Consider the following 12,641-nt stretch of genomic DNA (forward strand, 5'->3'; position numbering starts at 1 on the left):
CCCTGTTCCCCACCCCCCATGCACACTTCTTTTTTCTATTTCTTTCTTTCTGTTCTCTTCTCTTCCCTTCTCTTTGCCTCTCTACTATTAAATAAAATACATCAATTTTTTGGCAACAACATCTAACCTCATTTGGTTTGAATCTCGCTTCTGGGGATATTTTGAACCTTCTAAGTTCTTTCCGGTTTATGCACAGAGACTTAGCTTGCTTTGCTTTTCTGGGTTTAAACTGGATCGTAACAATAACACAGTTTGGGTGCCCGTGGGGTGCAGCCCTTTGCTCCCCTACACCTCCACTTTACTTACAGCTTTCAATCTCCAGGGAACACGTCTGCGTGTCCAGGGGAAAGCGACTAAAATCCATGTTGCACATTGCTGTTACTGTAACTCTAGGAACAATAAGAATCACTCAGTTAAAAACTTGTCTCCCTATGTGACTGAAAAATACTAAAGCTGTGAGTTTGGCCTTTTGTTAAACTGCTACAGCCAGTACCAGTCAACTGAAGATAAATTCCTTCCATTCAGCTAAAGCCATTCCACTTTAGCTAAAGCATTTCTTCCTCTCAGCAAACTATTGTTAAAAAAGATTACTAGAAAGGTAGGCCATTACAAATTGCTACTAGATGAGAAAAGTATTGGAGAAGAGAATGGGGAAGGGCAAAAAGAACACTTTTCCCCCTGACAATCAGCAAATATATCTCTGCAGACATCTGTCCTTAAACAGATGCTTTGTATGATAAAATAATTTCCATTTATCAAAGCCATCGTAGTGCCATGAGAGACACAGGTAATTTCCTTGCACACCGCGAATTTCCAGGTGCTCGGTGGGAACTCGGTGATCACACGTGGGAATCAGCCACCAGAGGGCACAGGCAGTGCCTTGAGTCAAAAAAGGAATGCAACAGTGACCACCGAAATGCTCTGGCCCATCAGTCAAAATCGCCGGCCTTGCTATAGTCTGATTATCACATTTTTAATAGCATGATTTGGTGTTTGAACTGGAAACATCCATAAATCTTTACTCGACTGGTTTGGACTCTAGAGAAGTAAATGAAAATAAAAGTATAAATCATAATGGGGAAAGAATTAATAAGTTATGGAAAGGTTATTGGTAGAGAGACATCTGTCACACAATGATAAAAACACAATGCCATCCCTTATGTTAGCAGTCCTTCTGCACGAGTGCGTTTCATCTGCTCTTACTTTCCTGCCCTTGAGTGAAAGTGCTTGGCTCAGATAGAAGTTTAGGTGCCAGTGAGGTCTACAGTGGTTTCCAAGATGAGAAAACAGTGTCTGGCAAAGAGCCCTAAAGAGGCAGACACCAAGGAAAAATGCAAACTGCAGGCAGAGGCATTCAGCAAGGCAGCCAGGCAGTAATGACCTGTTCACTCTTATGGGGGCCTTCATCCTTCCCCAGCATTCATGAAGCACTGCAACCCGCACTTGCTGCTGAATAAAATACTGAAACTCTGCCAATTTGCTATTGAAGACAGTCACCACCATTTTGTAACAGGCAATTGTTTAAGCACAAGACTGTGCAGGATCTGCGTAGTCTGATGTTCTCCTGTTCTCATCTTCTTTTGATAACCATAAATGCTTGCAATGCAGATGATTGGCAGCTAAATGAGTGTGTAGGCATGCATGCTATAGCTGAACATTATGTCATATTATTGTCCTTTTTTATTGTACTCAGGACCTGACCAAACTTTGCAAAGGCCTAAAGAATACTTGAACTTTGTCTAATTTGCTGAGTGAAGAAAGAGCTTTGATAATGAGATGGCAGCCACTGTCCAGGGTATGAATTCAAATGAACTGTAAGATAAAAATATCAAATAACAAAAGAATGCTTGTCAAACAGATTCCCCCTAGGGAATCAAGAATTTCTTTGCTTGACTTTTTTTGTAGAATCATAAAACACCTTGGCAGGCTGAGAAGTTACCCCCTCACCTTGTGGCAGGCTCAGCTTCACCTCTGCCGCTACCAACATTCCCTAAAGACCTCTACAGCCTTCACAAGCAGTGTATTCTGAAACTTTCTCATTAGTTAAATCTATGAGTCTTGCTGATACTGACCTCCTATCAGACAGGTTTTCCTTCTTTTTGTCCTTCAGAATATATTATCTATCACCTGATGCTTTGTTTGTTTATCAGATATCTTGTTATTTCATTGCTGTGGAAGTGATGTTGACATTCTTGCATCAGAATATTGTACAGAAATTTCCACTCTAATAGGTTTTTGTGGGTTCTTTGACAATGTTTTTTTTCTAACTGGATGGAGCTGCAGCCAAGTAAAACAGAAGCACAGATTTAATTTTCTTTTGTAGAATGACAAATCTACATTTGATTGTCTGGAATAGAGTTAATTTTTTTTCACAGTAGCTAGTGTGGGAATATATCTTGGATTTGTCCAGAAAACAGTGTTAATAACACAGGGATATTTTCGTGAATGCTGAGCAGAGCTGGTGCATCATCAAGCCCTTTTCTGCTTCTCACCTCACTCCAACAGGGAGGAGGCTGAGGGTGCACAGGGAGTTTGGAGGGGACAGATGATCCCAACTGACCAAAAGGACATTCCCCAGCATATGGCATCATGCTCAGCATATGAAATGCGGGAAGAAGAAGGAAGGGGTGGAAGTTTGGAATAAAGGCATTTGCACTCCCAAGTTACTGTTACGAGTGATGGAGCCCTGCTTTTCTGGGGGTGGCTGAACACCTGCCTGCCCTTGGGAAGCAGTGAATGAATTCCTTGATCTGCTTTGCCTGTGCGTGGGGCTTTTGCTTTACCTAATTATCTGCCTTTATCTCAACCCATGAAGCTTGTTTGCCTTTTACCATTCCAATTCTGTTCTCCCTCCCACCAGGAGGGAGTGAGCCAGCAGCTACATGGGGCTTAGTTGCCAGCTGGGGTTAAGTCAAGACACAGATGCTCCTCACTTAGGATCTCCAAGCATGAAAGTGTTACTTATCAGAAATAAAAAAAATCCCAGTTTCAGACCTATGTCAGCAGATGAACTATTTGGAAAATAAGGGAGAAAGCCAGGGCTGGAACCATCTCTCAAGCCAGGGGACAAAATAATGTTTACCAAAAATGTCTCCTGCAAGGAGCTATAATGGATTTTACATGAAAGGTGAGCAAAACGCAGGAAGAGCCAAACCAAGAGTTTGGGCTGCTCTAACCATCACAGGAGTCACCAGAAGCTATATAGCCTTGCTTTGAAACTTGTCACTTTACATGCTGAAGGATGTTCCCCCTGTTTTTTTGCTTATCATAAAGTGGCACTCAGTATAATTTATACTTCATCATTATTGCTTTCAGGCAATAATTTCAATTGCTCATTTTGCTAGGTCCAGAGACCTGGCTGTGTAGTGAAGTGGATAACTACAGCTGCCCTGGACTTCTCTTTATTATCAGACACTGCCCTTTTACTGAGAATGTGCCCTGCCTCTTCAGCAGTGTTCTGAGGGGATTGCAGCCTGCTGGCCCCTGCTGAGCTGCTCCGAGGTTCTGCCATGACTGACTGCAGCTTTCCAACAGGAACAGGGGCTGGCCATGCTCACGAGGTAAAGGGACACTGGTGGAACCAGCAACACTGGCACAGAAACGTCTTTCTGCAACAGGCACTTAAATGTACTCACACAGGCACTCAGATGTCTGTGGATAGTCAGCACATTAATTCTTTTTTATGCTTTTCTTTTTAATATGAAGTCATGCAAAAAACACAATACAGGAATCAATTAAACCACTTTCTCTTTCCACTAATAGCTTGCATTGACCGAATGCAGCTTTACCTGAGGCTATAAAGCACCTTCCCATCTGGCTGGACCCGCAGCATGACATTGTCTGTGGTGGTGTCGTGGATGAAGGAACGCTTCGAGTGGACGAAGAACATGTCAGGGACCCAGATCTTCTTCACCAATCTGCCGTCAAAGGTCATGCTTTGGTTGTTGGTGCTGGGGAAGGACAACCTCTCATCTTTCCAGTAGTGCCTCAGATAAAGCGTCATGGTGAAGTCCTGCAGCAAACAGGTTTCTGTCACAACTTACACCTTATCAGCATAGCAGTGATTGCTCCTCTCTGGGACAAACTGTGAACTGTGAAGCACTTCTCCTGAGGGTACATCCACTCCCCGAGCTGCAAGGGGCATCACCAGCTGCAGCCTGTTTACTCAACAGGTCAGACAGATTTACTGGGTTCAGACACAACTCACTTCTCAAGCTTAAGCTTAGTTCAGAATAAATAACTCTGTCACTGATGTCTTTTCCTTTAAAAAGCAAGTAATGATCTTGCTAAGCACCATGGCTTTTTTTCTATAAAAAACTCTGCATGAGTTAAAAAGAATTGATTCTGAAAATATAAAATCTTCATTATTATTTTGCTATCAGCCAAAATTGATCCTGAATTTTTTTTAACCCAAGGCCATCTAGTGGTTTTCCCATGTTGCTGAGTGTTGCAACATGACATTAGAGGAACAGGGACACTATACAAAAGCCATGGGAACTAATTCAAAATTGTAATGTTTGTTAAAAAAAAACCAAGAATGGTTTTTTTGTTTGGGTTTTGTTTTGTTCATGGTTTGTTTTGGGGGCTTGGGTTTTTTCTTTAACTTCTATGTCCTCTATGTTAGTTCTTCCACTTTGCTTTCAATTCCCAAAGCTTTTTAGGGGCCCTCTTGACCTTCACAAGCTTTCTCCTCAACCAGGACACGTGAAAGCTCAGGATACCCATGACTATCTGTTGGGGTGCCAAGAGCACTGGAGTCAGCTGAAGGGGTTCCCAGTTCTAGGGAGAATGCTCACCCCTGAGGTCGGATGACAGCAGTATCCCAGCCCACTCAAGCTGAAATAGCTGCAGTGAGAGGAGCCTGACATGCCACCAGTGTGCCTGCCAAACACCAGCTGTGCTGCCACACAGCCCTGCTCCTGGCTCAGGCATGGGAGGAGGTCCAGTGCAGGCTCTTTAACCCTCTGTCTGTTAATGAGGAGCACCAAGAATTTGGGGCTTCCCATGAAACCTTCAGAGCTATTTGATAATTTTGTTGAAAAGTCGAAACATTTTAAATAATATTCTGTATTGGGGAGTGATTTTTTCTCTTCCAAAGCAAAACCTGAGTTACTGAGAGACTCTTTGAGTCATAAAATAATAGAATGGTTTGGATTGGAAAAGTGCTCTCAAAGACCATTTTGTTCCAAGCTCCCCACCATGGGTAGAGACATCTTCCACTAAACCAAGTTGCTCAAAGCCCTCTCCAGCCTGACCTTGAGTGGGATGGGGCATCCACAGCTTCTCTGGGCAGTCGGTTCCAGTGCCTCACCATGCTCTGCGTAAAGAATGTCCCCCTTATAGCTGATTGAAAACTACCATCCTTCAGTTTAAAGCCACTCCCCTTTTCCCTTGGGAGGTGTCTGGCCACTGACCACTCTAGAACATGTCCAAAGTGACATTATGTCACTTTAAGTGCCTTAAAACTAACACATTCATTGGTCTCCTCAGAGCTTTTAAGTGTGTTATCACTATTCAAGAAAATATAGAAACCTAAATCCTTTGAGACAGTATTGGCAGTGTTTTATCATTTTTGTCCTAGAGAAGAGAAAGGGTCAGATTTCTCCCTTCTGCTTCAAGGGACATGAAATGGTAGCATGAGGTCAATAGAAGTAACTGTTGCCAGATTGAGATCAAACCTGAATCTGCCTTTGGAGGCTGTGGGGTGTTTGTCCTTGGCAGTATTCAAACCCCACGGACACAAACCCAGGTAGCCTGAAGAGTTTTGGTCTCCAGAGGTCCCATCTGTGACTCTTACCATGTCCACCTCAGAAATGCTGTCCAGACTTTCAACTTGGACATCCACCCCAACAGGAATTGCAGGGCCTAGGGAAACAAAAAAAACATTGTCAAAGTACAAACCTAGTGAGATAAAGTAATCCTCTGACTTTACTATCTTACAGATAGAAATAGACGCTCAATCTGAAATAGAAACAACAGCAAACCAATAGAAAGTATAAATGATTGGAATTCACAACAAAAACATCCTAATAACAATTGAAGTCAGTAATAAGACTGACCTAGTAATAACCTTCTCTTTTTATTGTGTCATCCTACATGTGTCACTTCAAAATTTACAAGCAATTTTAATTGTTTTTAGCTCTAAGGCCTGGGTCCAGGGCTGGTGAGACAGATTACTGCAAGAGGATCCATTCACAGGGCGAGCAGTGGTGGCACAACTAAGGGAATGTGGGAGATTTTCCCTCGCTTCTGCTCCCCTTGCAGGCTAATAACATCCATGAGAGCTACTATGTGTATTTGAATTTTACAAGGCTCAGTGCTCAGCTGTGGAAAAGAAAGGGTAACAAGAGGGGATCCATTGCAGGACACAGGCATGTACCACTGAGGCTCCTGAGGGGAAGGATCCAACTGTGACCCCAGGTAATAGGCATTCTGAACTTTTTTCCCTCCTCCAGGCTTTGACTAGTCCCTCGTATACCTCTGGCAATTACAGTCCAGGAGAGCTGTCAAGTGAAATAATGCTCACATTAGTGAACTGCTATGAAACTGAAATGTTTTTAAATTAATTGAACATGCTGGTATTTGGTATATTGAGCATTTAGCGATAAAATCTTCTTTCATCAGAGTATATAATGGTATCCTGGATTTGAATGACCATCTGTCAGCCAGAAAGGGTAGATAAATTACAACATTCTCTAATCCGATGGGCTGAAAGAAAACGTGTTCCCATGTTCTCCTTCATCCGTTTCCCTGAAAGCTTAGGTTGCTCTAGCACACAGCCACAAAACTGTGAGCAAGCATTAACACAGGCAGTCAAAATATTTTCTTTTGGGTTATAAATGAAGTAAGTATGGTACATCATTTGATTATGCACACGCATGGCCATAATAAGACCAAATTCTTAGAATTTCCCCCATCATTCAGGAATAAACATAAGGTGTATTTGTAGATTTTTATCAGAGGAAAGTGTCACTGAACACCAGGAATATTACATTGCCTGTTAATCATGTTTCCATGCCTTTGACTATTATTTTTGCTCATCCAGAAGGCTATTTCATTGCACCTCTATTCCCCTGAGTATGCCATGAATTCACAACTCAAAATAACAGAAATCTGCTTCTTCACTGCTGTACATGTTACAGTATAAAGAAGTGACAGTGTCAAACAGGAACAGTGACAAATGTGCACGTTTCATACCTCCAAAACCTGGTCTCATGCTGAAGTCATGGTCATCTATTCGCAGCAGCTGCTCTGACTTCGTCAGGGGAGATTTGGTGATGTCAGGGCTTCGTTTCAAGATTGGGCTACCAGGAGGAGAGAAACACAGCCATGAGCCCTGAGCAGTGCCTGCGAGGAATATGTGCTTGTTTCACTCCATTTACTCTCAGAACATCCCCTGTTAGACCATGACCCTGTGATTGTGGCAGTGGTTGGCAGCATGTCATTAAAAACTGATTCCTGCACTCAGCATACAGCTTCAGCACCTGTGATGATTTTAGCACTGAGAAAACCTTTGTTTGGTGACTTTTTGTCCCTGTAAAATTCTCTCTGCATACATCAGTTTGGGGACAGTCATTAAAAAATGTGGGCTGGAGGAAGAGCATGTGTGGGTAAGAAATGGAGTTATGATGGAGTGTGAGGCCAGGAATTAGGGAAACAATATATCAAATAAGCTACTGGCTGTTGCCCAGGAACAAAATGGAGACAGTCTGGGAAACAGGCCAGGAGGCAGACCATCCCCTAACTTGGGATAAAATGATTAGCTTCTGTCCCAGATTTCCATCAAGGATAAAAAGGAGCATTACAGACCTGAGAGGTCTCTGAGCATTAAAGAGCCTGGGAGGGTAATTCCAGAAGCTGTTGGTGTTGCGCCAAGTGCTGGACAGAGGAGGCTCTGATCCCCTTCCACATCCAAAATGCAAACTACTGTTCAGGGCCCCAGTGCTTCGGCTGGGATGGTGGTGGCAGCAGCTCCTTGGTTGCTCCCTTGTGTAAGGGAAGCCTTTGCTGCCCTCAGAGGCAGCTGCATGCCAGCCACTTGAGTGGCAGGAGGGCACCAAAAAAGGAGGAAATGTTTTGCTGGTTCTTGACTTTAGAAAAGATGGCACACTCAGAGAGGCACTCATCTGAATATACGCAAGACAAGTAAGAAATAGATTAAAGGAAAACAGGTTGACAAAGAAACTTGATGAGGAATAAGTTCCTGAGATAAAGTTTCTCCTAAACGAGACTGCTTAGCTATGCTGTACTTCTCACAGACTTGTGGTCAGCTTTATCTGGACTACAAAGTATCTTAGAAAGATGCTTAGTCTGAGTTCAATAATTTCTACAAGAGGTGAATTTTCTACTTCCATCAGTGGGTTCTAGTCATGAATTATCCCTCAGGCATTTTAAAAGGTGGGCCCTGCTTCTGCATTAGGTTTAATTCAGCCTCTGAAAGACCTGTGAGTGCACATTAGGGAAGGTTTATGCCTGTCCAAGACAGAGGAGCAATGTTAGCAGGCCACTGGCAAAGCAAACATTTGTGAGCTGGTTTGACTGTGCTCAGAAAGGTGCTTTCTCCCTGCCAGTGGCAGTGGGAGGGACAAGTGGCACGATGGAGAGCCCATGGAGCAGGCTCAGCTCTGCAGAAGGGATTCTTGGAAGGGGGACACCCACTCCCACATCACGGGCAACACAAACCGCACTTCAGTGCCACATGAAGCCTGAGGGGGTGTGGCAAATGGCCATGGCATCACACCTCAGCCCCATGAGGGTGTCAGCCAGCGGGGCTTCCCCTGGGGCCTGCTGGATCCCGCTAATGGCATGACCAATGCCTAAAGACTACTGGCTTGTCCAAGTGGTGCCCCCTTCCCCTGCCCAGCCCAGCCGCGGGTGTGTGGCTGACAGGCCTGGGCCAGCAGCAGCCTCCTGCGGGTTCTGCTTACCTGCCTTGCTTCTGCACCTCACCGTGGGCTTCCCGCCTCTGCCGCTGCGGCCGGCTGCATGGAAACAGTGGGAAAAGGGAGAGCTGAGACAGGTGGACAGGTGGGCAAGGATGTCAGGAGGGATCAGCGAATCCCTGCAGCATTGCCTTCTGTCACACATGAGAAATGGTGCTTACCTTTTTTTTTGCCCTTTCACCAAAGGCCAGTGTTAGGCTGGGCATGGCAGAGGGTGGGGAGGGTGGGGATGCTTGGGCTCACGGCAGGGACAGGGCAAAAAGAGGGGAACCATGATTTCTGTAAGACAGGATGCCCCTGTTTTTGACTGTCTGCAAAAATATCCAGGCAGGCAGCTCAGGTCCCACCTGCCCAGCTTTGGCTGGCAACACCAGGGGTTTTGGACACACGATGAGCGGCCATGGGGACTCTGGTGGTGGGGGGCACAGCCATTACACCTACAGACCAGAGTCAGCTAGGTATGTTCATGAGAAGAAAATATTTTCAAATTATTTCAGGGGGAAAAAAAAGAAAAAAAATCTGTGAAAATTGTTTCTGGCTTCATACCATCTCCCAGCTGGCTGTCAAGAAAGGTCTTCTCAGGTCTTTGGCCAATATTTTATTTAATCATTAAAGGCAAGAATATTGCTTCTGGCAATGGAAGTGCTAGCTTGAGCAAAAGTAACATTTCAAACATTTAACAGTTCTAAATCATCTTTAACTAAAAGTAAAAAAATTAGCTTCTCTCTCTAATAAATGCTAGCTCAAATCAGCTAATGAGGCTTTTGCCCATTAGCATGCGTTTCAAATCCCTCTGTAGAGATTTACAGTGGCAAAACTCGTTTTGCAGTAATGGTTGTCAGCACCTGAGCACCATCGTCCCTTTGGTGTGCAGTGGAGGAACCCCAGGCCTTGTGGGACAGCTCCTTTCTGGGCTGGGAACACTCCAAAAGCCGATAGTATCAGAGGGGAATTCATCTTGCTACTGCCACAGAGAAGCAGACAACCAGGCCAGGAATGGGCATGTGGGGCTGTAGCATTGACTCACCCTGAGGTGAAGCACTGGATGAGGAGGATTGTTTTTTCCAGAATCTGCTGTGTGCTTCTGGATGGAAGGCTGGGAATGAATGCACAGGCAGACCAGTGTTTGGGGGAGTCTTTGGCCATGCAGCACCACTGCCATTACAAGAAGCAGCTTCTGTGGCACTGCTTGGACCTGGGCATCACACAGAAAAACACTTGCAAATGCAAAATGCCCTTTCTGGAGTCTTCTGCCTTGTTCTACACCCTTGCTGATATGTCTCATTGCTGCCTGCTTCTCATCTGGCGGTCAGGAAGTAATTTCTCGTGTTTTGGGGATAAGCAGATTCTGCCAACAAGCTGACCGATTTACATGACTTTAAAGTGCCCTAGTAAACTCTTGGCTGTTCAGGAATAATGCTGGTATTCGAACAGGGATGAAGCAGGCCATGTTCTTGCAATTTCTAATTTTCATTTACTTTTTAGGTCTTATCTAATGTTCCATAGTGGCTCTGTTCCTATTCTGCTTGTCAAGAGAGACTTCAAGTCATGGCCATCAAGGATTCATGGCCAAATCATCCCCACCCTCTTCACTCAGCAATCCTGGGTGCTTCCTTTTATTTCCTCCAAGTGTTTCTCCATCTCCTGTAAAACGAACTTTATTTCCTTGTCACAAACAAGTACAAAGTGTCCCCCATGCTCTATCCACTGCAGGGTACCATGTTCATTTGAGCTTTGGTTCAAGTGTTTAGTATTTCTTTTTGCCAATCCTGTTCCCCTTGTCACAGCTCTGTGGCAGCAAAACATTTTTACCTGTTACCCAGTTACTGCAATTTGAAGCCCCATTTCTTTCTACTCAATAAATATCTTTTCTGCTCTGGTTCCTGGGCAGTCCTCTGCTGGCTCAGTGATCAATGGCAACTCCATCATGGGACCCCATTACCCTGCCTGTCTGGGCTGTGGATCGATGGAAAGCTGCTGTGGCTTCCCCTTGCATGTCTGCTGTCCCTGGGTGTTTGCGCTCACAGCCGCACCTGGGAGATTCAGCCCAGACATTGCACACAGATTGCTCAGCACGACCGGCTGTGAGTGTCACTCCTGCCTTCACTGGGGTGACAGGCTGTCTTTAAAACTCAACCATCATTCCTGAGGTAAAATATACTGAATAATGAACAATCCTTTTCTCCCCCCCTACAATGTCAATATTTATCTCCTAGCCATTACAATGCCAAAAGGCATTTCATGTCTCATGAAGCTCACAGAGATGCTTTGTGAAAAAGCAACAACTGGAGCAGAGTGGCATTTATTCACAGTGCTCCCTGTGCATTGCTAGAATAGCTCTAGGGCCCCTGATGGCAGCTGGGGTGATGCAAGCTCTTCAAAGTCATTGTTCTTGCCCCAGATCTACCCACTGAGGATCTTGAGATATCTCTGCCTCAAAGTCTGAGGCTTGCTGGGGCTGGGAGGCAGCGAGGTGGCTGAAGCTTAGGAAAGCCAGGGAAGAAAATCAGCCAACCTAGATTTTGGTCACTACTGCTACAGACACAAGGCAAAAAGCAGTTACTCTTTTTGTATTTCAAAGCATGATACTTCCTATGGCTCCTACAGTCACTCCAACACAGCAAAAAGGGTTGCACGGTTAGGGTTAACAGTGTCTGATTTTCAGAAGAAACAGCCCAACCATGACATCTGAAAGTCCCAGCAGGCATTTCCAAATGCCCAGCTTCACAGGACATGTGCCAGAGGAATGTCAGGTCCACACTTGCAATGTGCACCAGAAACCCCCCAGTATTCTTCGTCTTTGAAATAAGAGCTTTTGAAAGCAACCAAAACAAATGTGCGAGAGGTCATTACCCATCGTAGCATTTTAGTTTGCAATTACTTCTGGAACATACATTTCCCACCTATAAACTGTACTCTCTTTTCTCTATGGAAGGCAATGCATCAGTAGTAGACAGCAACCTATTTTACACTCTTAGTAGGATAACCTAATTATGACTGAGAACATTTCTTCCTTGAGGAGTTAAATCAAGATACAGTTTCAGTTCTTCAGGAAAAAGCAAGAACTAATGTATTTTCCTCAAGAGAAAAATGAAAGCTGCTGAAGTATTGCAGCCAGATTCATACAGTTTTCCTGGGTCCAAGGGGTGACATCCTTGAGGAACACTGCTGCTGGGTTTGGCAGAATGATCTAATGCTAACGTTATTATTATCAGATTTCGTTAAATTCTGGAACAGTCTGCTCTCTCCATCCTGTTTGGTGTTCTTAGATCTGCATGGAAGACCTCAGATCAGAGATGTCAGAACAGATCCTGACTCAGGAAATACTGCTGAGATGTGGCTGTGGCAAAATCTTTGTCACTTTGTACAAAGTGTCATCAACAATATTTTAGGAGGGGGATGTAGCTGCAACTCACCCCAAACCTCCTACCCTGAGCAGAAGTGCCTGCCTCCCCAGGAAGCCTGGCAGCAGCTTTTGGGGCTGAGCCACTCAGGGGGCCCTCTTCCTTTCTACTTATCTCATGCTTGGGAGATACCCCCAGCCCTTCTCTGGGGCAGAGACTGTGGAATTCCCATCACCACACTCTGAGACCACCACATACTTAAATTTTGTCAGATATGAGCTCTGCAGCTCATTCTGTACTGCAGTGTGGCTGATCCACAGCCTCCCTTACCACTGAGGCAAGGCAACAGGGGATA

At 44.7% G+C, this 12,641-nt stretch overlaps 1 protein-coding gene across 2 annotated transcripts in view; it reads right to left on the reverse strand.

The window, feature by feature from the left end:
- GABRR1 (gamma-aminobutyric acid type A receptor rho1 subunit) overlaps positions 1-12,641 on the reverse strand; it is a 32,551-nt gene that overhangs the window by 8,437 nt on the left and 11,473 nt on the right. Inside the window, exons 2-6 of one of the 2 annotated variants that reach the window (XM_008640254.2) lie at positions 8,928-8,981; positions 7,198-7,304; positions 5,798-5,865; positions 3,789-4,012; positions 307-389 (exon numbers count right to left, since the gene is read on the reverse strand). In XM_008640254.2, the coding sequence (XP_008638476.1) occupies positions 307-389; positions 3,789-4,012; positions 5,798-5,865; positions 7,198-7,304; positions 8,928-8,981 (536 nt within the window). The remainder of the gene's footprint in view (positions 1-306; positions 390-3,788; positions 4,013-5,797; positions 5,866-7,197; positions 7,305-8,927; positions 8,982-12,641) is intronic. The other variant, XM_008640255.2, reaches the window with a different exon arrangement.

Source organism: Corvus brachyrhynchos, unplaced genomic scaffold, assembly GCF_000691975.1.
Source record: "Corvus brachyrhynchos isolate BGI_N302 unplaced genomic scaffold, ASM69197v1 scaffold87, whole genome shotgun sequence".
Classification (NCBI taxonomy): Eukaryota; Metazoa; Chordata; class Aves; order Passeriformes; family Corvidae; genus Corvus; species Corvus brachyrhynchos.